Raw genomic sequence first — 23,119 nt, 5'->3', positions numbered from 1 at the left:
ACAGTTTTTTCCCTTCACTTGACAAGAAATCTAAAACCAAAGATTCACCTGATTTCAGCAAAAAACCCATACCCTCTTCAAGATTGGGTTGAATAATCAAACCCGGAAAAGGATCCTCAACATCAGGAGTACAAACCCCTGAATAAAAGTCTTTTAACAAATGTTCTTCTTCAACTGTGAAACATGACTTAAGTTGACAAAAAAACCGAGTTATTAAACGTACAGACTTGATTCCTATATGTTTAGATGCAACATCCACATTCTCAAATTGAGGCCCAGTTAATGTCAACAAATGTCCCAAAATGAAAACCTTGGATTTCTGAAGCATTGTACTGAATCCTGGCAGATGGCAGTGAGTAGCAATGTCCAAGCGAGCCCCAAGAATCAAAGGTTCCTGCAAAAGCCAGTGAAGAGAATGACAGTTCTCAGTCTTGTGAACACGAAAAAGACTCCAGACCTTAAAGAGGTTTCGATAGAAAGGAGGCAGTTCTGATAAATCCAATTTGGTTGGATCCATTAAAAAGAGGGATTTGTCCAGTCCGAAACCCCCAATAGTGTGCAAAATGGCGCAGCTCACAGCGCGCCAGCTGAAATCTGTAGAACCGTCCAATAGTCTTTTTAAAAACTGTAACCGAAAAGCCGCCATTCTACTTTGTAAATTAATCAAGCCTTGGCCACCTTCATCTTTGGGGAGGTATAAAACACTCTGTGGGACCCAGTGCAGTTTATCCCAAAAGAAATTAACAAGAGCAGCTTGAACTTCAGCTAAAAACTGTGGTGAAGGGTCTACACATGCCAATCTATGCCAAAGTGAAGATGCCACTAGATTGTTGACAATGAGCGTTCGCCCCCTATAAGACATATTTGGTAGTAACCATTTCCACTTATCCAAGCGTACTTTAACTTTTTCCATCAGCCCCTCCCAATTTTTTTTCACCACACTGTTGTCCCCTAGATAAACTCCTAGATATTTTATACCCCCATTCCCCCAACACAGCCCATCAGGAAGGCAAGGTTTACCATCAGCCCATTGTCCCAACAATAAAGCATCACTTTTTTCCAAATTAACCTTTGCAGAAGACACCAGTCTAAATTCTTCAATTAAATTAAATAAAATCTGCACATCACTTTGTCTATTGATCATCACCACAATATCATCGGCATAGGCTGACAAACAAATCTTATTATTACAAACTGGTAAAAACAAACCACTTAATTGACCTCTTATCTGTTGAAGCAATGGCTCAATAGCCAAAGAATACAACATTCCAGACAAGGAACAACCTTGTCTGATACCCCTGAGAACCTGAAATGGAGCACATAAGCCACCATTTATTTTAAGCATACTCTCAACGTCACAATAGAGTACCCTGATCATGTCTATAAATTTTTTGCTAAAACCAAACGCTGTTAAGGCACTCCACAAATATGAGTGCTCTACTCGGTCAAATGCCTTCTCCTGATCTAAGGATATCAAGCCACAGTCCAAATTTAACAATTTAGAGACGTGAAAAAATATCCCGAATTAGCGAGATGTTATCAAATATAGATCTACCAGGGACACAGTACGTCTGGTCCGGATGGATAACCTGACCCAACACTCCAGCCAATCTGTTACCCAAAGCTTTAGAAAGTGTTTTATAATCACTGCAGAGAAGCGAAACAGGGCGCCAGCTCTTAATATCAGTAAGGTCCCCCTTTTTTGGAAGAAGAGTGATCACCGCTCTTCGGCAACTCAACGGCAACTCGCCCTTCGACAAGCTGTCCTTCAGTACCTCCAGCAGATCAACACCCAACTCCAACCAAAAAGCCTTATAGAAGTCGACAGGGAGGCCATCCACTCCTGGTGCCCTCCCAGACTCCATGCTTTGCAGGGCCTTATAAAGCTCTTCCAGAGTCAGCACTCCTTCAAGGTCATGATTCCCCTCCTCTGACACCTTTGGTAGGCTGTCAAGGAAAACATTGTCCATACAACACTCTGACTTGAGCTCACTCCTGTACAGATTCTGATAAAAATTAACTGCCCTTCCCCGAATACCAGCAGGGTCAGACAGTAACACTCCATCTTCGGAGCGCAGTCCATGAATAAACCGTTTCTGCCCATTCTTTTTTTCCAAATTAAAAAAGTATTGGGATGGTACATCCATCTGATCAATGCTTTGAAAACGTGAACGGACCAGCGCCCCCTGTACTTTATGCCCCAGTAGATCAGCTAACTGAGCTTTCTTCTTTGAACAGACTTCTAAATAATGAATCTCACCAGTAGATTGAGCCAAATTTTGATATTCAATTATCTCTCTTTCCAAAAACTCCAAAGAACGAGTCAACTCCTTAGTAACGTTGTGAGTATACTGTTGAGTAAATTGTCTTATCTTTATCTTTCCAACATCCCACCACTGTTGCAATGAGCGAAAAGAAGACTTCTTTGTTCTGTGAGCTTCCCAGAAATACTTAAATGATTCTTTATAAAATTTATCATTTAACAGATTAGTGTTAAAATGCCAATATGCGCTTTTTGGTTTAATTGAGCTTAAAATAAGCTTACAGTGCACCATACTGTGATCTGAGAAACTAACTGGTGTTATGTAACATTTGTTAAAAATACTAAGATGGTGATTAAAACTATAAAATCTGTCCAGCCTAGCCAATGACATAGCATTATCACGCATATGAACCCAAGTATACTGTCTCTCATTACCATTTAAAGATCTCCAAACGTCACATAAGTCATACTTTTTAATCATATGAGTAAGACGTTTGCGTGAAACCAAATTAGGCTCAATGTGATTCCGATCTAAATTGTGCTCAGTACAATTGAAATCACCACCTAGGAACAAAAAGTCTTCAGAGCAACAATTTTGTAAAGTGGAAGACAATGTGTCTAAAAAAACAATTCTTTCAACAGGTGCAGTTGGGACATATACACAAATAAAAATAAACACATAACTTTCAAAAACAGCTCTAACTTTTAAAAGCCTACCTTTTACAATTTCATCAACGTCATAAGAGATGGGACTAAAATTCTTTGTGAATAAAATGGCAACTCCCCCACTTAGTGCAGTGTTATGGCTTAACACAGGGATACCATCAAACTCCCTTGCCCAATCAGCAGCATTTTTCGTGTCGCTATGAGTCTCTTGTAACAAAACAACATCAATATCTTTCTGCTTTATTACTTCATATATTGTAGCTCTTTTTTTGGAATCTCTTGCACCGTTAACATTTAAAGTAGCTACATGAACTTCACTCATAAAAAAGAAAAAAGAAAAGAAAAAACACCCAAAAACCAAAAAAACATCAGCTATTTTAAAGTTAACAATCATCATTGTTTAAGGCAGTATTGAGATTCCTCACAATTTTCTTAAGTCGATAGACTTCTTTGTTAGTAAAGCAACTCTCTGCCATTAGGCTTTTTGCTTTATCAGCGAACTGTTTAACATCAGGAAAATATTCCTGCACATGCACACCTCTTTTATTTTTTGTTGATCTGAGAAACAACTTAATGTCATCAAGTCCGTAATCCCGACCAATAAACTCCCCCTGAGAAAGTGTTATACTAGAGTCAGAAGACCCACCCTCACTTTCTGTATCCTGATCTATATCGTCTTGCATTTCACTTGTTTTACTTATTTTAGCATCAAATGCTTTATTACTCATCTTCCTTTTAAGCGGGATTTTGAAAGAGTGCTCTTCCTCCACACAAACCGTTGCACATGCTTCTTGCGATTCCACTGAATCCATCTCTAAAGCGCTTTCATTTTGTTCATCTCTTTTATCCTCAGAAACCTGTGCAACGGTTGGCGAATCATTGACACTAGCCTCTAAAAGTGTTTTGTTGCGTATCATGCACGAAAGTTCACACTGCGGTGGAGCCGACGCAACAACGCTCTCACCGGGAACACCTGTAGCCGCCTCAGCCGAGCTCGGCTCCGCCACTACCACCTCGACTATGTCGGCAACACCAAAAGCACCACCACTATTCTCAGTACTCTCATTCACTACGTTTACTTCCTTTTCTGAAACTTTGTCAGGACAATTGCGAATTAAATGTCCAGTTTTACCGCAGCTAAAGCACTTAGATTTCGCGGTGGTGACAAAAATAACGTATTCAAAATTGTCAATACGAAAATGTAGTGTCATATCTAGCTCAACATCATCCTGAACAATCATGTACGCGAAACGCCTAAACGAAACAATATGTTTCAGCAGGGGCGATCCACTATTGATTGGGATCTTTTTAATCGGAGATACCAATTTACCATATCGGGATAAAGCTAGTGTCAAAATTTCATCACTTACAAACGGTGGGACATTTGACAAAGTGACTCTCTTAGCTGGCGATGAAAGAGGAAGAACAGAAACAAAGTCACCATCAATAACTATTCCGTGTTCAACTACTTCATTGACTTTGTCTACGCTATCAAGAAACACCACCATGGCACTATTCATTCTGGAGGCGGAGAGCACGCTCTCATGCCCCACTACCTCACCAATGGCAAGACAACATTCCTCTACACTCACCGCGGCGCCGACTTTAACTGCATTCCGCCGCGTGAGTGAACTCAAAACCTGCACGCGTGGGGCCGACATGCTTTCACAACAAAGTGGACAGCACGCGGCCCAACAACAACAAACGAAAATACTAAACAAATTTAGTAAAAAGACCAGAAAAAACAGCAAAGGGAGAAGAATAGATAAACAGTTCACTCACCACACACTCCTCACAACTTACGCTCGCTCAACAGACGCACACGCATGCGCACACAGAGAGAGAGAGAGAGAGAGAGAGAGAGAGAGAGAGAGAGAGAGAGAGAGAGAGAGAGAGAGAGAGAGAGAGAGAGAGAGAGAGAGAGAGAGAGAGAGAGAGAGAGAGAGAGAGAGAGAGAGAGAGAGAGAGAGAGAGAGAGAGAGATCTGCTCTCACTCTCATTCACCTTGAGACAGAGCAGATCACACAACAGATTTTATAACACAGTCTGTACGTAAGATCACTAATGCACATGCATGTGACAAGTTATTTGGTTTCTTTTACCCTGGGGTAAGAAATATTTCAATTAACCAGCTCTATACAGTAAATAATATTGTTGTAATGGAAATGGAATGTTTATACATTAATTATTCTAGAACACATTCAATAATACAGGATGGGCAGGTAAATTTACAGTTGCTGCAAATTTGCCAGCCCATATTCATATTGCTAATCTGATGTTTCACAATGTCATTTGCATACACTAAAGCCATTGAGTTGTTTGTTAAACCACCTTGAAATGGGATGTGCTTTGTGACATGGTGCATTATCTCAATGTAAGTGGCCATTAGAAGACTATATCTATTAAGGGACAGCAATAATCTTTGCCAAGAACATTTTCCCCATACCATTACAACACCAAAATCACCCTGAACTATTACCATGAGGTACAATTAATTTGTGGATCGTTCAGATTTCAGAAATTGAAATTTGTTCAACCATACGCTATGATATGTGACCCTGTCTGTAAAATCCAGGCTGATAATCACTCATGGTTTTATAATCTAATACATTTAGGAGCATCAAAGTTGGATTTCAATCATTGATTTCACATTGATTTCAATCTTTGACATGACCTTACTCATTATTCAATATTAAAGATACCCAGGTTATATTTTAACAGAGGTTTTTTAATAATGTTGGAAACAGCAAGTCACAGACTAAAAAGACTTTTGTTTGGTTTTCATATAATTCTTCTTTTGGTGAGTATAAGTTTCTTGTTCTTAAAGTCATAATGAAATTTAAGTGAAAAACTGTAATTTGTTTTGTGATATTACAAATGATTTATCTGTGAGTTTCATAATTTTTTTTAAATTCATGTGGCCTCATAATCTTTAGTCAAAAACATAAATCTTCTCCCCTCCTTGAAACGATCTCTCTTTACTTCCGATCATATGGTATGGCAGGTGGGCGAGGTCCTGGAAAAGATTGCAGTGATTAGCAATTAGCAACACGACCCAACTTTAAACGAATCAATCAATTCTTGATGGACAAATTTAAGTTGCAATTTCAAACCGGTGCGCCACGCTTTGCTACAGTTTCCGGGTTGAACGACATGTTTCCCGGAAACGGTGTGCACTGGTGTGCAACTGGGGCTATGTCCGAAAGCTAGGCAGCTGACTTGTTGCATCGCTGCCTCATGAGGCAATGACTTTGGAGGCAGCTCAGAGAAATGCATTCGGACAGACTTCATAGGCAGAAAAATGAAATTCTGTTTGAAATCTAAACAGAGAGTGCCTTTGTGATAACTTATCCTATAGCCTATTTAAAATTGAGATGTGCGTGATCTTTCTGCTGGTCACGTGACCTTCCCAGATTTCAATGCGCAAGTCTGCACTCGATGCATCCTCGATATCAAGAACTCATCCGGGTATTTTCACGCGTCCTCTGTACTTGCGTTTTTGAGAATTGGAATTGAACTTCGACTGTTAATGATGACGTAGAACGAGGACACAAGGACGCAAGATCGCTGAAGAACACATATGGAGAAATAGCCATAAGAGTTGCAACTACGGTAGCTGAGAAGGCCATTCTCTGTGTTCTTTTAGAAATGTTTTCGGAGCCTGATGAAATCGTTATAAATACGTGTTTAATACTGTAAAATACGATCTATGTTACAGTCATTGCCCTTGCCATCCAGAATGAAAGAGAACATCCAAATTGGACCAACTGTGTGAGCTGTCTCTTTAGTATCGCGTTGTCTTAAACTAAGGTGACCAGATTTTTTAAATGAAAACCGGGGACATTTCCTAGTTAAATGGTCAAAATCTCATTTGTTGTTCTCTATGAATTACAAAATGGGGACAAAATGTTTTTTGAAAGTTTACTTCTTTTATTGTTGTGGGTTCACTGCAAAAATGACTTACTTCTTACTTAATAGTATTTTTGTCGTATTTTCAGTTCAAATATCAAAAAAATCTTAAATCAAGATGCATTTTCTTGATAAGCAAAATCCCCTAAGTAAAATCTAGCCTTTAGAAAAAAAAATGTAAGTGAATTTGTGCTTAAAACATGCAAAAAAAGTTGTGAACTTGAACTAAGTTGTGGTAGATTTTTTTGTTGTTGCTTGTTTTAAGCACAAATTTGATATTTTGGTCTAAAAATTACACTTATATTCTTAGGTCATTTTGCCCATCAAGAAAATGAATCTCGACTTAAGAATTTTTTTATATTTGTACTGAAAACAAGAGCAAAATACTAATAAGAAAGTCATTTTTTGCAGTGTTTCTAATTCAATTAATTTAACAATTTCTGTATCCTAAAAATCTATTTTTTTCCGTTTTTTACAAGAGACATACCCTATCATCAAAAATGACTTCTAAGGTGCTACTTCAGCTGATTTCATAACATTGTAAACATGAAGAACAGAAGGAATAATGCAAAATGTAAACATATTTAGCCTACACAAAACAAATGCTCTGTAACATACTGTGATCAGTTCACTTCATTGGTTTATTACTTTAATTTAACATGAGTAGTTAGTACCTTAAGCCCCCATAACTTTACCTGTTTTCATATCTTATGATAACTTGATTGATGATAATGACGCTTTCTCATGTGTCTTGTAGTAAATTCTTCTTCGCGAAATCAGTGGCATGCGCAAGTAATAAGTAGCTCGCGGCCCCCTCTGCTGGTGAAAATAATCATTACATGATTGCTCCGGTCTGGTACTACAAACGCTATGTTGATCGGGTTTTTCAGTGTATTTGCTGGATCTTTTGGACATGCTGTAAAACGGGGACATTTCCGGGGACAGCTTTAGTCGGGGACAGAACACCAAAAAACGGGACTGTCCCCGGAAAACGGGGACGTCTGGTCACCTTATCTTAAACCCTTCTGAGGCAGCATTCCAAGGCAGGAAGGCATCAAGTCATGTCTGAATCCAATGTTTAGTTTACTTCCTGTCTTGAGAAACCTCAATGTCCTGTCCCACAATTCTATGCGGTGGCTTTCACAGAGAATGTGATTGGTCGAGCCTGGTTGAGTTTGAAAAATTAAATGGTGGCCAAGAAAGCTGGAACACAAATTTAGTATAGTTAAATTTTCACTTTTTACACTTTTTGATTACATTTGTATTGTAGTTCTCACAAGTGCGTTTTGTGTTCTCGCGACCTTCTGAGTTAGTTCTTCCAAGGTCGCCTGGCAAGACCAGTCTCCACGAGAACTCAAGTCCGTTCTTTGCATTCTTAGAATTGAGAAACAGCCTTATGTCATTAGAACAAGGTGTTCAATACATCACCATTCTTGTTTAAAAAACGTTGTGCAACGTTTTGTCGGGGCTGAACGCTGCCCAGCCCTGACTTTTTTTCATGTCAGAAGCCGTTACACTCGGATATACGTCACCACCAGTAGTGGCTCGTGACTGCACTTCCGAGGATGCGCTAATTCAAAATAAGTGTTCGGATTGTCACGTGTGTGGTTCCCGACTGAAAAAAATGATTCATTCAATTTACTCAATTTTTTTAAGGTAAGTGGTTGCAATCAATTTATTTAAGCTACATTTAAACAAAAATATATTAGTAAGGTAAAATAAAATGAAAAACTTTTGTTTAAATGTAGCTTAAATAAATTGATTGCAACCACTTACCTTAAAAAAATTGAGTAAATTGAATGAATCATTTTTTTCAGTCGGTTGCATAAAGCACCTTAAGTGTAATTTTCCCTTAAGTTCACCCTTATGTTTACCTTACATTTAAGGATGTTGCAGAAAAAAACCTTAGTTTTTATTTCTGAAAAAAATGACAAACCTTAGGTTTTTTTTCTGTTCTGTCTCTATGACAATAGTATTTATAATGGCAAACCTGGGTCGCTGTCGTGAAACACTTAACAATTACCCTTACCTAAGAGAACCGTTTAAGGACTGTATGCAACACCCTTAAATTAGTCTCTTAGGGAAATTTACCCCTTAAGTGTCAAAGTTAATGGAAAAACTTAAGGTGCTTTATGCAACCGGGCCCTGACGCTAAAAAAGCTTTTAGAAATCTATACAGTATTTTACATTAATCTACAATATACAAATGCTATACTGTAAGAGTTACATTACAAAACTGTTCTGTACACAAAGCACGCACTATATATCTGTATAAATGTATTCTGAATAAAAAAAGAGATGTTTTCATAATCAGAAATCTGGATAAATAAGCCTTCCATTGATATGGTTTGTACGGATAGGATAAAATTTGGCCGAGATCAAATCTGGAATCTGATGCTGAAAAAAATCTAAATATTAAGAAAATCGCCTTCAAAGTTGTCCCAATGAAGTCCTTAGCAACACATATTACTAATGATAAATACATTTTTGATTTATTTACGGTAGGACATTTACAAAATCTCTTCATGGAACATGATGTTTACCTGATATCCTAATGATTTTTGGCACCCAATTTGGACCCATACAATGTATTGTTAGCTGTTGCTATACAAATATACCTGTGCTACTTATTACTGATTTTGAGGTCCAGGGTCACAAATGGTTCTGACCTCCCAAAATAAACCGGCAAGCATCTTCAGTGCACACCATTTTGCCGTAAACAGATCTGATGCATTATAAAACATGACATGTGAGAAAAATGGATTTCATTTTGCAGAAGTGTAAATTGAATCATCTAAGTTCCAGATGCTTGGTCACACTGAATATAAGATTACCCAGCGACATTTCTCCAGCCAATTGTCTTTGACGACAAATTAAATTAAATTAAATTGATGTCAATCTATGCTAGCACTACACCACACACCCACAGAGCAGACAATGTATTAACATAACATGACATTAACCTTAGTGGATCACAGAGATAATGGGCACTTTAAGAATTCATAATAATTAACTGTTAAAGTGAAGATAAAACAGCAGGTGCTTTAAGTGTATTTGCTCTAATCAATAATGAGAGGAAAGTGCAGAAGTAAATCTTTCCTTTTATGCATCAGTTGAAATTAAAACGCTATTAAGCATCACATTTTCTTGACAAAAGAAATATGCTTGTCATTTATCTTCTCAAACACTTTATTCGTAGTCTCTATTTGTCTGTAATAATAATATCATGCTGCCATTTCCTGCTGTCTTACAAATAGCTGTGTGTAACTGGGTTTTATAGAATAGTCTTTCTCTGTAAGCTCAACTCACTCTGTGCAAATAATCCTAAAACATACAGTTCACATTTAATGTTCTCAGCGAGAGGTGCAGGCAGGAAATTGTTGATTTCATGACAGGACACTTTTGCCCCCTAGTGGTGCTTAGCTGTAGTGTTTTGTGTGTGCTTGACACTGTAACTTATGCTAACATGTTTATTGTTCTCAATTATTGTCTTTAATGTCTTTTAAACTACTAATCTATTTTTTTGCAATACTTATTTTCGCATTTGTTTATTATAATTGTTAACTATAGTCTAACTGAAGTATGGGGAATTTAATACAAAATGTGCCATTATTTGTCAAAGCAGATTGAAATATTGAGTCAGTGTGAGAGTGTGTGAGTCAGAGACATCTGGTGGGCTTTAAGGGTATTACAAGTTTGTTATACACTGTAAAAAGGGACTTGTTGTTTCAACTTAAAACAGTAAGTTACCTGGTTGCCTTAAAATTTTAGTTAACCCCTTCAGGCCTGATGTTTCATGTGTTTAAACAGTGTGCTTTATTTTGATTGGTTGATCAGCATTTTAATGGGTTTGAACCACAAAACTTGTGATGTCCATTCCAGTGGATGCAGGGTCTGAAGTGATGAATTCAACTCAAAGGAATTGACACAATATTTTTTACACTTTTTTAACTTAAAGGGGCATTCCACTTTTTAAAAAAAAAAAATATGCTCATTTTACAGCTCCCCTAGAGTTAAACATTTGATTTTTACCATTTTGGAATCCATTCAACTGATCTCTGGCGCTACCACTTTTAGCATAGCTTAGCACAATCCATTGAATCTGATTAGACCATTAGCATCACGCTAAAAAATAACCAAAGAGTTTTGATATGTTTCCTATCCCCTTGGTTATTTTCAATAGCAGGGGACTATTTTCCTACAGTGCATAATATCACTACGCCTGCTTCAGCCATGTTACAGCAGCAAAGTCCTTGATTATTACTCCAGAATGAGAGTATAGTTCCTAGCCATATCGGTCTAGAAAATCACAACTTTTAATCAGAGCCGGCCCTAGACCTTCGGGGGCCCTAAGCACAATTTGGTCGGGGGCCCATTTGACTGTTTTAAGTAAGGCCTAAAGAAAAGAAATGACTGCCTTATAACTATACTGTACATATTATATCTACTATGTTATTTAACTCACTATATACGGTCACCGGTGATCAGCGCGAGATGCGTTTTTCAACTTGTTCTTGACTTATGACATTCATATTTTTTATTAGTTCCTTTAAACTTTTGTATTGGTGTTGGATTAGTTGTACTGTGAGCTGTTTATATTTTACACAAAAACGAATTTAGACTTAGATTACATCCCAACATTTACTAGCCTTCCAGTAATGAACAGTTCACCTTTGTTGATTCTCCTTATAAACATCTTAATGTAAATGCATTTGTTGGTATTTCAGTTGCATCTATTTAATCTGCAATAAAATACGCGAACGCGATCTCTTCCATTGCTGATGTTTGCAGTCCACAACAAAGCGAGATTCATGAAGCATCCGGCTAGTCTGACAATGATCAGGTGATGAGTGACATCATAGGGTCAGTCAGGGTCAAGATTAGCGGGGAACTCGCCATAATAAAGAACTAAATAAAAACAAATGTGCTTATTATGATGCCCGATAAAGAGCGCTGTTCTTTTAAAGAGCCATTTCTTTTTATTTATTTTATGTTACTTTTGATGTATATTTTTTTCAACCACTAGCTGGCAGTGACTCTATGAGGCCCTCTGCTGGCCACGGGGCCCTTTGCAATTGCAAGTGTCGTTTAGTGGCTGGGCCGGCTCTGCTTTTAATTTTCGGTCGGTCTTAGTACACGATGTAACTACAGAAGAGTCAAGTTTTAAATAGGAAAAATATCGAAACTCTTTGGTTATTTTTTAGCGCGATGCTAATGGTCTAATCAGATTCAATAGATTGTGCTAAGCTATGCTAAAAGTGCTAGCGCCAGACCCGGAGATAGGCTGAATGGATTCCAAAACGTTAAAAATCAAATGTTTAACTCCAGGGGAGCTGGAAAATGAACATATTTTCAAAAAAAGTGGAGTGTTCATTTTAAATGTTAAAGCAACAATATAACTTATTTGAAACAAAAAATCTTTTTTTTTTTTACAGTTTAGTGATCTTTCAATTTTTTTACACTTCAGTTAATCAAACATTATGTAAATCTAACTTAAAATATGCATGCTGTGTGTGTGATATAAATAACAATTGTTATTTTTTATATTTATTTACATTGTTGGCTAATTGTTGTTAAGCAGTACTTCAAAATAAAGAAATATTACAATTACAAAACTTCTCAAAAGTTTGATTAAGACAAAGGACAGATAACATAGTAGTCATTGGCATATGTAGTTATGACACACAGTAAGATAAGAGTTTATACTGTATGTACTGTAGAGATCAGAGATGTCATATTAATGTAACAGGCAGATGGAGAAATCATCACACTTCAGCTGTTGACAGCTTGACTCGGTAAAGCTGAAATAAACAGATATAATTGATATAAATATGTGCTGCATCACCACAGTTAGATTATATTTAGTGCGTTTAAAACAGTATATCTTACACACTGGTAAATTAAGTAATTATACAATATGATACGAGTGGAAGAAATGGATTAGATGGCAATTTAGCCTTGTTAATAAAAAACATTTCAGTCTTACCATAAAAGCTTATGAACATTAACATGCAAAGTATAAGATGTTGTCAACTGTCTTCTATCTCAGTGTCATCTTGCTGTGTTTGTGAGATTTCTTGGACATTGTCTTCTTCTTCTTTGTCCGATGATGAGTTAGCTGAATCTGGTCTGTCTCCAGGTTCTTTGGATGGATCCACAACCTTAATATCCTTACTTGAGTTGCACCCCATAGCGAAATTCGCAGATTCCTGCTTTTGCCAAAAGTCTTTATATCATAGAAAGAATTGTCAAAAAGTATGTTAATATTCAGCAGTGCTCCACAAAACGAAGGCTTCAGTTTGCTCTTCAGAAGTGTATGGAGGTTTAATCAGTGTAACCTCTGCCTAAGTACCCCCTCCTGTTCTACTGTTGTGGAAGTCAAGGCCTTGATATCTATGACAACACATTTGACTTCCTGTTGGCATTGGTACAGGTACTTCAAACAGAATTATGCATGGTCACAGTTAGCAGGCTTTGTTGATTTAGATTGCTGCAGACTTTTTGTGATTTGCCTGCCAGGCAACGTAGGTTGACATTTAACCCGATCGCATGTCAAGACATGGTTACTGATAAACAGAGCGGGCAAGCTTGTCACTCAGTCTATGTCCATAGTAACAAATGACAGGTTGAATAAGCAGGTAATGTTTCTTCATTAAGCCTCATCCATGATGTCATAGCATAGCTTAGGCTCTGAAAGCTTCTGTGTTTCCCGGCATATGACAAAAGCAACCCTTTATCTTATATTGAAAAAAGTGCATCAATATTCACTGTTAGTGTTTTTTTTACAGTATACAGGTGCTGGTTATATAATTAGAATATCACCAAAAAGTTTATTTATTTCAGTTATTCCATTCAAAAAGTGAAACTTGTATAGGCTATTATATTCATTCATTACAAACAGACTGATATATTTCAAATGTTTATTTATTTTACAGCACTCAATACTTGGTTGGGGTTCCTTTTGCCTGAATTACTGCAGCAATGCAGCATGGCATGGAGTCGATAAGTCTGTGGCACTGCTCAGGTGTTATGAGAGCACAGGTTGCTCTAAAAGTGGCCTTCAGCTCTTCTGCATTGTTGGGTCTCGCATATCGCATCTTCCTCTTCACAATACCCCATACATTTTCTATGGGGTTAAGGTCAGGCAAGTTTGCTGGCCAATTAAAAACAAGGATATCATGGTGCTTAAAACAGGTATGGTAGCTTTGGCACTGTGTGCAGGTGCCAAGTCCTGTTGGAAAATGAAATCTGCATCTCCATAAAGTTGGTCAGCAGCAGGAATTATAAGGTGCTCTAAAATTTCCTGGTATACAGCTGTGTTGACATTGGACCTCAGAAAACATGTGGACCGACACCAGCAGATGACATGGCACTCCAAACCATCACTTACTGTGGAAACTTTACACTGGACATCAAGCAATATGGATTGTGTGACTCTCCTCCTTTCTACCAGACTCTGGGACAATGATTTGCAAAGGAAATGCAAAATTTACTTACATCAGAGAACATCACTTTGGACCACTCAGCAGCAGTCCAGAAACGAGACGCTTCTGACCCTGTCTGTTGTTCAAGAGTGGCTTGACACAAGAAATGCGACAGCAGCAACCCAGGTCTAGCATAAGTCTGTGCGTAGTGGTTCTTGACTCCAGCTGCAGTACACTCTATCTGAATCTACCCCACATTTTTTAATGGGGTTTGTTTCACAATCCTCTCCATCGTGCGGTTATCCCTATTGCTTGTTCACTTTTTTCTACCACATCTTTTCCTTCCCTTCACCTCTTTATTAATGTGCTTGAACACAGAGCTCTGTGAACAGCCAGCCTCTTTGCAATGACCTCTTGTGTCTCGCCCTCCTTGTGCAAGGTGACAACTGTCAACCCAGCAGTCTCCCCCATGATTGTGTAGCCTAGAACTAGACTGAGAGACCATTGTGGCCCTGTCCCAAATGGCGCACTTCATGTGGACTTTCGGTCTTGTGGCCTTAAATTGCGCGTGCTCGCTTAGTCTACGAGTCTGTAAGGTGTCCCATCTGTCATTTTTTCGCTTTGAAGTGTGCTCATCATCGCCTCCTTTGCCCCCTTGATGCGGTCTTCAGCAAAGCCCGCACTGCACTCAGGCTTTGTGCACTTTACCAACCCAGAAGTCCTTGTGAAAGAGCAATCAGACCAATCAGACGACGAAAGGGAGGAGTTCACACTGACGGGCAACTTCTCTACCTATTTCCGGCTTGACGTTCAAGTCTGTCCCAAAATACGACTCAAGGGTCCCTAAAGTCTGCACTACATGATGTCCAGAAAGTGTGGACTCTTAGGAGGTCAACAAGTCCGGAGTGTGCCATTTGGGACAGGGCATTAAAGACCTTTGCGGGTGTTTTGAGTTAATTAGCTGATAAGATTGTGGCGCCAGGTGTCTTCAATATTGAACCTTTTCACAATATTCTACTTTTCTGAGATACTGAAATTGGGATGTTCCTTAGTTGTCAGTTATAATCATCAAAATTGAAAGAAAGAAACATTTGAAATATATCAGTCCCTGTGTAATGAATTAATACAATATACAAGTTTCACTCTTTGAATGGAAATAGTGAAATAAATCAACTTTTTGATGATACTTTTATTATATGACCAGCACCTGTAATGCCCTTGAGAGATAGCAGTCTAGATCCAAGGTTTCAACAAGGGCCATTGGATCTTTGGGAGTCTCTAAAGAAAAATTATGGGTTTCATTAAAATTGTGTAACACTTTTCATGACATTGGAGGTGGTGTTCTAATATGCTTTCTATTCATGATGCCATAAGGGCCATTATTGGCTGAAAAAAGAACCTTTAACATCCAAAGATCTTGTCTGTTTCAAATGTTGGAAATGTTTTTATAAACCTTGAACTGAATGGTTCTTTGAGGCACCAGAAGTGGTCATTTTAATGGCATCACAGTCAAGAACCGTTAAAGCACCTTTATTTTTAAGAGTGCCCCACCTATGGCCCCATCTTTGTGGCAAGTAAAAAATGTAATTGTTGAGAAAATTATTTCTTAGACCCTGTCCACACATTACTTATACGGGTATTTTCAAAACTGTACATTTTTCTATGCGGTTTGGCAGTTTGTTCACATGCAAACATAGTATCAGGTTACTGAAACCGAACATTTATTAAACCCTTGCTAGGATAAAGATTTTTAGAAACTCCAGTTGTAAGAATGGCGAGGAAAAACTCTGCATTGACTTCTGATTGGCCAACATGGCTTTACAGTTAGGGATATATCGCCATCTGTTGGTTTGGCATGCTACTGACAGTGCTTCATAACGGGTTTTGATTGTTCATGTGTGGACACAGATTTTATTTTTAACGAAGGAGGGAAAAGCTCTGTTTACTAAAATACATGTGTACATGTGGGCTAGGCCTTAAAATAAATGCCCTTGTCTTAAAGGCGGAGTCCATGATGTTTGAAAGCCAATGTTGATATTTGAAATCACCTAAACAAACACGCCCCTACCCCAATAGAATCTGGACCTTCTGTTGATAGACCCGCCCCACACATACGCAACCCGGGATTTGATTTGATCGGCTATAAGTGTGTTTTGGTAGTCGGCCCGTCTCCTTTTCCAAACCGTTTTTCAAACATCGTGGACTCCGCCTTTAACACGTGAGGACAGCACAATGCCATGTCGTCCAGGCTTAATTTTTCAGGGTAATGTTTTAAACAGGGTAATGTTTTGGCCAAAAATGGCATCAATCCAGTAAAGTTATGTGTGTTCTGATATTGACAAAACTGCCCAAATTCTCCTTTCGAGGCCTTGGCAATGATCACAGTCATTGAAACTGTCAGTGAAAAAGCCACATACTTTGTCGTCATGATTCTATTTGTGTGAGCACCATCACAGTCTTCTGCAGTTATAAGTCTAAAACATTAAATAATACTTTATTAATCCCCAGCCAGAGAAATTTGGGAACAATTCATATATTGTTGCCAAATGCAAGCAATCTGAAAACCTTTGAACAATAACTTGGTTACACGTTAGAAACAGAATGGCTATTGTTCACAATCCTCATACTATGAGCTAGATTCTGATGCTGACCAAACAAAACACAGTGTGGTTTCAAAGCAATTGACTTCATAATGTGCTTGAACCTATGGAAACATTGTTCTTGTAAATCATTTCAGATGTAATCATGTTTACTGTATGATGCTGAACATAATGTTCTGTTATTTGAGCTTTCACGTAAGCATAGAGCAGGAAATATCAGTAACCTCTATCAAAGATACAAATACAACACCTCCGAAAATAAGCAATCAAACCAATATGAAACTCAGTGTGAAGCAGTTTGCAGTCCCTCCAAATGCCACAGATTAGACCTCATGACAATGTTGACCACAGGATGGTGTTGTCATAAACACCCATGAGCCAGTTACAAGAAAAGTAAGACTTCCGTTAACTCACATTTAACATAGCACAGTGTTGCATAGTAATTTTGCTTTATATGTTCAACACTGTAAGATGTAAATATACATTTGATCATTATTTACTAGAATGTAAAAACACTATAAGCACACCCCTTTATGGTTACTATGGTAAGTTTTGTTAATGAGAATCATGAAAAAAACCTTATAATGCATTTTTTAAATCTGGAATTACATTATTTTAGCTGTCAAAAGGTCACAGAGGGAAATAACAATATGTTCTGCTCATTAAGTAAATAAGGTTTTACAGCATGTCTATTTCTTGCCGCACATTTTAAAGAATGTAAGGAAAATAACATGTCATGTTGTGCATGACATTAATGTAATTAAAAGACTGGACATTTGTGCACTCTCTTGACAGTAACATCGTTTTCTTGTTTTATGCATTTGGCAGACGCTTTTATCCAAAGCGTCTTACAGTGCATTACAAGCTATACATTTTTTCAGTACTTGTGTACCTGGGTTCAAACCCAGCAACTTTTGCTGATAACCTTAAATAACACCTGCGATAAAAAAAAGCTTAGCTTAAGCTTTATGGATTAATAAAAAAACAATTGGACATTTAATTTAAGACTTTAATAACTGTTGCTTTTAGCTAAAACAAATACATTTGAAAAATTTGACATGAGACAAGATTTCTCAGTAGAGTCAGAATATGTTTAATAAAAATAATTAAACCTCAATCTCTTCTATAGAACTTCATAGAAAGGAATTCAATAAATTACAAACTTTTAAGACATGTATCCTGCACTACAAGAAGCATTAATTGACTACACAGGCCACAACTTGCAAGTATTGCAACTGTCCAAAAAACACATATATTAGCAAAAAGGGCTTTAATTTGAAAATATTGAACGTATGAAATGAAATAAGTCATGAAAACAAATGAGTCTGTCTGTCGATTCAATGTTTCACATATTGGATACAAAGGTTTATTTGCAGTAGTGTGTTTTTATATCGTTTTCTGTTGCACGATGGATGTCATTGTCTTTGTGCCATGATGGCGAGTCCTGCCCTGAATCTGGTCAGTAGTCCAGCGTTTCAATCTGCATTAATGCAACGTGAAATACAGCCAAAATATTGAATACGAAAATAAAAAGAAAATCAGTGTGAGTTTTCGATTCTCAGTCAAACCTGCGATTCTTCCATTAAATGAGATGCCATAATAAAAGGAACTACACATTTCATCGTCGTGCAGTTTTGGAAGGAAGTGGAAAGCAGCAATACCTGGACACAGTTTCAAAGTGCGTGGCTCAGCACGAACTAACTAGAAAGAGGAAGTTCTGATGCCACAGTGGAGAGAAGAGGTCTAAAATTACATCGTGTGAGAACTGTCGATGGCATCTATGCGAAACCATCATGATGTAAATCATACATGCAAGGAAATACCCATTAATAACAGCGTTCACTAGTGAGACAGGCAAAGAGTTGCATTGTGCAGTGCATCCAGAAGTTTGCATCACAAACGGAACATTACAGTAGCCCACCTGAATGTGAACAAATGTGACCGGATGCAGCCAGATCTGATCTGTGCTGCAAAATTATCCTAACAGTCTAAGAACGAGAACGTGATGGAAATAAAAATCTCATACACATCCCTATTACAAATGCCAATGAGGTTCATTGCGTTGGCCGAGGTGCTGGATTGTGATGGATTTTTCACAGAGTGGTGCTTTTGAGGAATAGACATCGAAGTATGGCGTAAGGACACTTCTAGATCATCTAACAGCAGCAAGGCGGCTATGTGGATCTGCATTAAAAACTGACAAAGGAAACCTGGGATTTTGACTTTTATACACACAAGCAGAATTAATCATGTATTTTAAGCCTTTCACCAATTCTAGGAATACCACATTTCTAAGGACTTGTGAGACCCCATTTGCTCAGATTAAGAAGCTTTTCACATGAAATACTACTGCAAATACTTGAACACTCCTGACACTCGATAACCTGGGTGACGCGAGTATGAAAAGACCCTGGCAGGTCGCACTGATATGACAATACTGTAAGTTTATGAAAAATCAAGGGGTAGAGAAAATATATGAAGAGCTCAGATGCAAAACACTTTTAACTGTGACATGTTTTCTTGTAAATAATGTATTCAATGGATTTCTAAATGGGCTGATAAGCGTATTTCAAACTAAATTTGAAGAAGATCATCATAATCGAATTTTTGACGGAGGTGGCGTTTAGCAGCTTTTGCATCGGAGCTTCTCACATGCACTGCTGTTTGTGAAATCACAACAAGGAAGATTGAACATAAGGATGACAGGACCTTGGACACATAGACAAGAACATCACACATAGACACAGTGCTGTCTGATCTATAAAAGAATGTTTGTTCTGAACTTACCAACACATACACACATGCACGCACTTGACTGAACTATAAATATTATGTTTGTTCTAAACATACATATATATATACTGTATACACACACACATAAAATTCAGGCACTGCAAGCAATGTGTTTCTAAAACACAGCAAACGAATGTTTGTTTTCATTGAATACCTTATGACTGAACTGTGAATGGGTGCTTGCAAGATGGATTTTTGTATTATGTGTTTCTGACAAAACTCAAATCTTTGGGTAAAATAGCTGTATGTCATTTAAACGAGAGAGAGAGAGAGAGGGAACAGAAGCAATAAATGAAGCATTGGGAATCTGAGACAGTGTGTAGGTAAATGAATCCGAATTGTTGTAATAATGAATGCAGGGTGTATCTACAGCTTCAGTGACATTCATAAGGTGCCTGTGTGTGTGTGTTATTGCTGTGGATCTGAAGGTGTGCTCTGTGAAGTCTATGTGTTCAGGATCCTGCACAAGTATTTACAAATGAAACCAAAACAGTCGACGTGTTCTTTCTCCCAAATAAAATATATTAATTATACAGCTCTGCATGAGCAACAATGTCCTCATTTCTTTAATAAAATTAAATCCCGACATAGCTATAACAATAATGCCTTTTTGTTTTTGCTTCTTGTCTGTTGCAATTGTACATCATTGTGTAATACACTTTCACAAAGTCCATAGATCTACTAAGTTTTTCGACATGCAAAATGTCTCTTCGAAGCGACACTGTACCTAAACGAACACTGAAATCTTATTTCAGTTTTTCTAGGAGCTCCGTTTTCCATTTTTCGTTACACAACACTTTAGTTAGAATATTTACATGGAAAAACATGATGTAGTAAATGCAGGATAATTCCTATATGTGTTTATATGTATACATATCTAAGAGATGGATATAAATATATAATATTTATTTATACACGTATAAAGACTCAGTCTTCATCGCTGGAATCGGAATCCTCGGATGACTCGGAGGAGCTGTCGGACTCGGAGGAGGACGAATCCGCCTTCGCCGAGCCCTCTGGACCACTGTTATCTTTCTTGTCGTCAGGCTCCTCCCCTTCGTCACTGTCTTTCTCCTCTGAACAGCCAGGCTGTAGGGGCGTGGCTTCAGAGGCAGCAGGTTGTGGGGTTGGCTGAGTGTTTGCAGCTTGCGGCTGATTGGCCACAGGCAGGTTAAGGCCTGGAGAAAGAAGCATCCCTGGGTAGAGCATACTAGAGAGGAGAAGGGGGTTGAAGGCCAGTTGGTGGCCCGAAGCAGAAGCACTTGTTTGATTAGAAATGGTTGCCGTCGAGGTGGTGGCTTTGGAACTTTGACCCTCTGTCCTTTCCGCTTTACGGTCGGGACTTGAAGTCTGGGCCGAACCTTTGGGAGCGGTTGAGTCTACGCTGCTCTTCTTTCTCCCGTCCTCATCGCCCGGTAAAGCAACACCTGCCGCTTCCTCAGAAGTTTTTCCACCGAGGAGACCGCTCATCCCAAGAAGGTTTGGTAGCCCAGGCATTCCAGACAGCATCATTGGAAACATGGCGGCCATGTTGGCTGGGTCTTGAGAAAGACCCATGAGTTGAAGAGACTGGAGGCTCTGAAGGTTGTGCTGAAGGGCTTGAAGACTAGGCAGATCCAACCCTCCGAGGAGGCCATTGGTCAGGACAGGGTTGAGTGCCAGAGCTGCATTGGCACTTGCGCCGGCCGCTGTGGCTGGTTTTGCAAGAGCGTTTTTGGGACGTCGACCTCGTCGGCTCACCTCTTCTGGAACGATTGGGCCGGTCAGGATGCGATCGAACATACTTTCAGGAAGATAACCCTGTACAAACAGAAACACAACTACAGTAAGAAAACATCCTTGATGTTACATACGGTTTGATGCTATATTCTGCTTTATGGTTTGTGTAAACAGAAAAACAAATTTGAAGTGGAAAATGTTCCCATTTTTCACTCACCGACTGTTTGACAACATCAGCCCACTCAGGTGGGACCCCATACTCTGGATTCTCTTGTAGGAACCGACATAAATCTTTTAATGGAGGAGCAAATGCTCCACCAATCTGTAACAAAAATAGAGGGAATTGTAATACCAGTTCAGTAGAAACAAGTAAAGAGACAAGCACACCAAACTCACACACCTTGCGAGCATTGCGCCTGTTGATAATCTGCACTCTCTCTTCTCCTGTAAGGCTGTTGATGTCAATTTTGTTGGGGTTTCTGCAGCGATGTCTCTTTTGTTTTGGTCTGCCATCTTGAAACTGCAGCTTATTTGTACTCTGAAAAGTTATGAATATATATTCATTTGCTACCAATTTAACAATGTTTGAAAGTTTTAGATGGCATGGCAACTGTGATAATCTTTAAAAGAAGTCTCTCTCATAAAATATTTTTGATTAAAACAATCCAGAAAACAATAAAGTATTTTGTATTTACAGGGATAAAGGCGCCCACATCTGCCACAAAGCCTGGATGCTCCTTCAGCCACTGGTCGAGATCTTTCCGTTTAGGAGCGTCCTCTCCAGCCAATCGTGTTCCGTCTTTGAGGCTGATGACCGGAACGCGGCTCTCTATGTCTAGAGACCCAGGTCCCTGAGGTGTGCTTGAGCCGGCAGTAGCAGACGTGCCTGCGACGACAGCACTCCAGCCAGCAGGAACCTGAATGTGAAGTGTAGTGGTTCATTAATAAAAACAACTTTACGGAAATTAATCTAAAAAGTACAAAATTAAAAGTGAACAACCGACAGGTAAAGAGACACTACAGAGGTCTTAATAGAGTCATACCTGCTCTGCCATCATTGGAGGCCTGTTTTTGTTCATGAATAGCAGATCCATCCCCTCCACATTCTTTCGCCTCCCTCTTTTCTTTTTTATGGCAGGCTGTCCATCCATCATTCCATTCAGTCGCATATGCCCGGACATCCCTGCAAACAAATATAAGCACTTGAGTATATCGTAAATTTTACTACTCATTTAGCCCATACAGTATACTTTCAGGGTACTGGTCATACCGGTCAACACTCCGGTTTTTCCCGGGAGTCTCCCGTATTTCCTATCTCCCCCCACCCTCCCGTTTTGTTATTTCTACCGGGAAACTCCTGTAATTTGTACGTCCCTACCTCGTTATATGAATAAGCACATCAATATATTATTGCAAGGCTATCCAGTTGCCTGGCAAAGCTGGTCAAGCTGGTGGGTCAGCTGGTCTTCCAGCATGAGTCCAGCTAGACCCGCTTAAAAAGTGACCAAAACACAGCTAGACCAGCTTACTACACCAGCAAAACCAGCTAAAACCAGCTCATGCTGGTCTTAGCTGGATTTTTCAGTAGGGAGGCTATATTAAATTGTCCTCCTTACTATAATTAGCTGGTTAGGGTTTCCTAAAGTGAAACAAATGAGGAGGCAATGGGAGGTTGCTGAAAGTAGAGAAGGATTTTCCTTAAATAAGTCCCCAAATAATCCTTATGTTGTTAATCGTTGTTTTAC

General features: G+C 38.7%; 1 protein-coding gene across 4 annotated transcripts in view; it reads right to left on the bottom strand.

Annotated features, from left to right (window-relative positions):
• Window positions 1–17,850: 17,850 nt before the first annotated feature.
• The window catches only part of chd9 (chromodomain helicase DNA binding protein 9), a 77,644-nt gene continuing 72,375 nt past the window's right edge, over window positions 17,851–23,119 (bottom strand). For all 4 annotated transcript variants that reach the window (XM_065275783.1, XM_065275785.1, XM_065275784.2 and 1 more), the window contains 5 exons: window positions 22,418–22,557; window positions 22,070–22,291; window positions 21,775–21,912; window positions 21,592–21,696; window positions 17,851–21,455 (listed from right to left, as the gene is read on the bottom strand). In XM_065275783.1, the coding sequence (XP_065131855.1) occupies window positions 20,583–21,455; window positions 21,592–21,696; window positions 21,775–21,912; window positions 22,070–22,291; window positions 22,418–22,557 (1,478 nt within the window). In that variant the 3' untranslated portion in view covers window positions 17,851–20,582. The remainder of the gene's footprint in view (window positions 21,456–21,591; window positions 21,697–21,774; window positions 21,913–22,069; window positions 22,292–22,417; window positions 22,558–23,119) is intronic.

Source organism: Paramisgurnus dabryanus, chromosome 2, assembly GCF_030506205.2.
Source record: "Paramisgurnus dabryanus chromosome 2, PD_genome_1.1, whole genome shotgun sequence".
Lineage (NCBI taxonomy): Eukaryota > Metazoa > Chordata > Actinopteri > Cypriniformes > Cobitidae > Paramisgurnus > Paramisgurnus dabryanus.
Note: the sequence above shows the minus strand (reverse complement) of the source record. Positions and strands in the feature narration are given on the sequence as shown.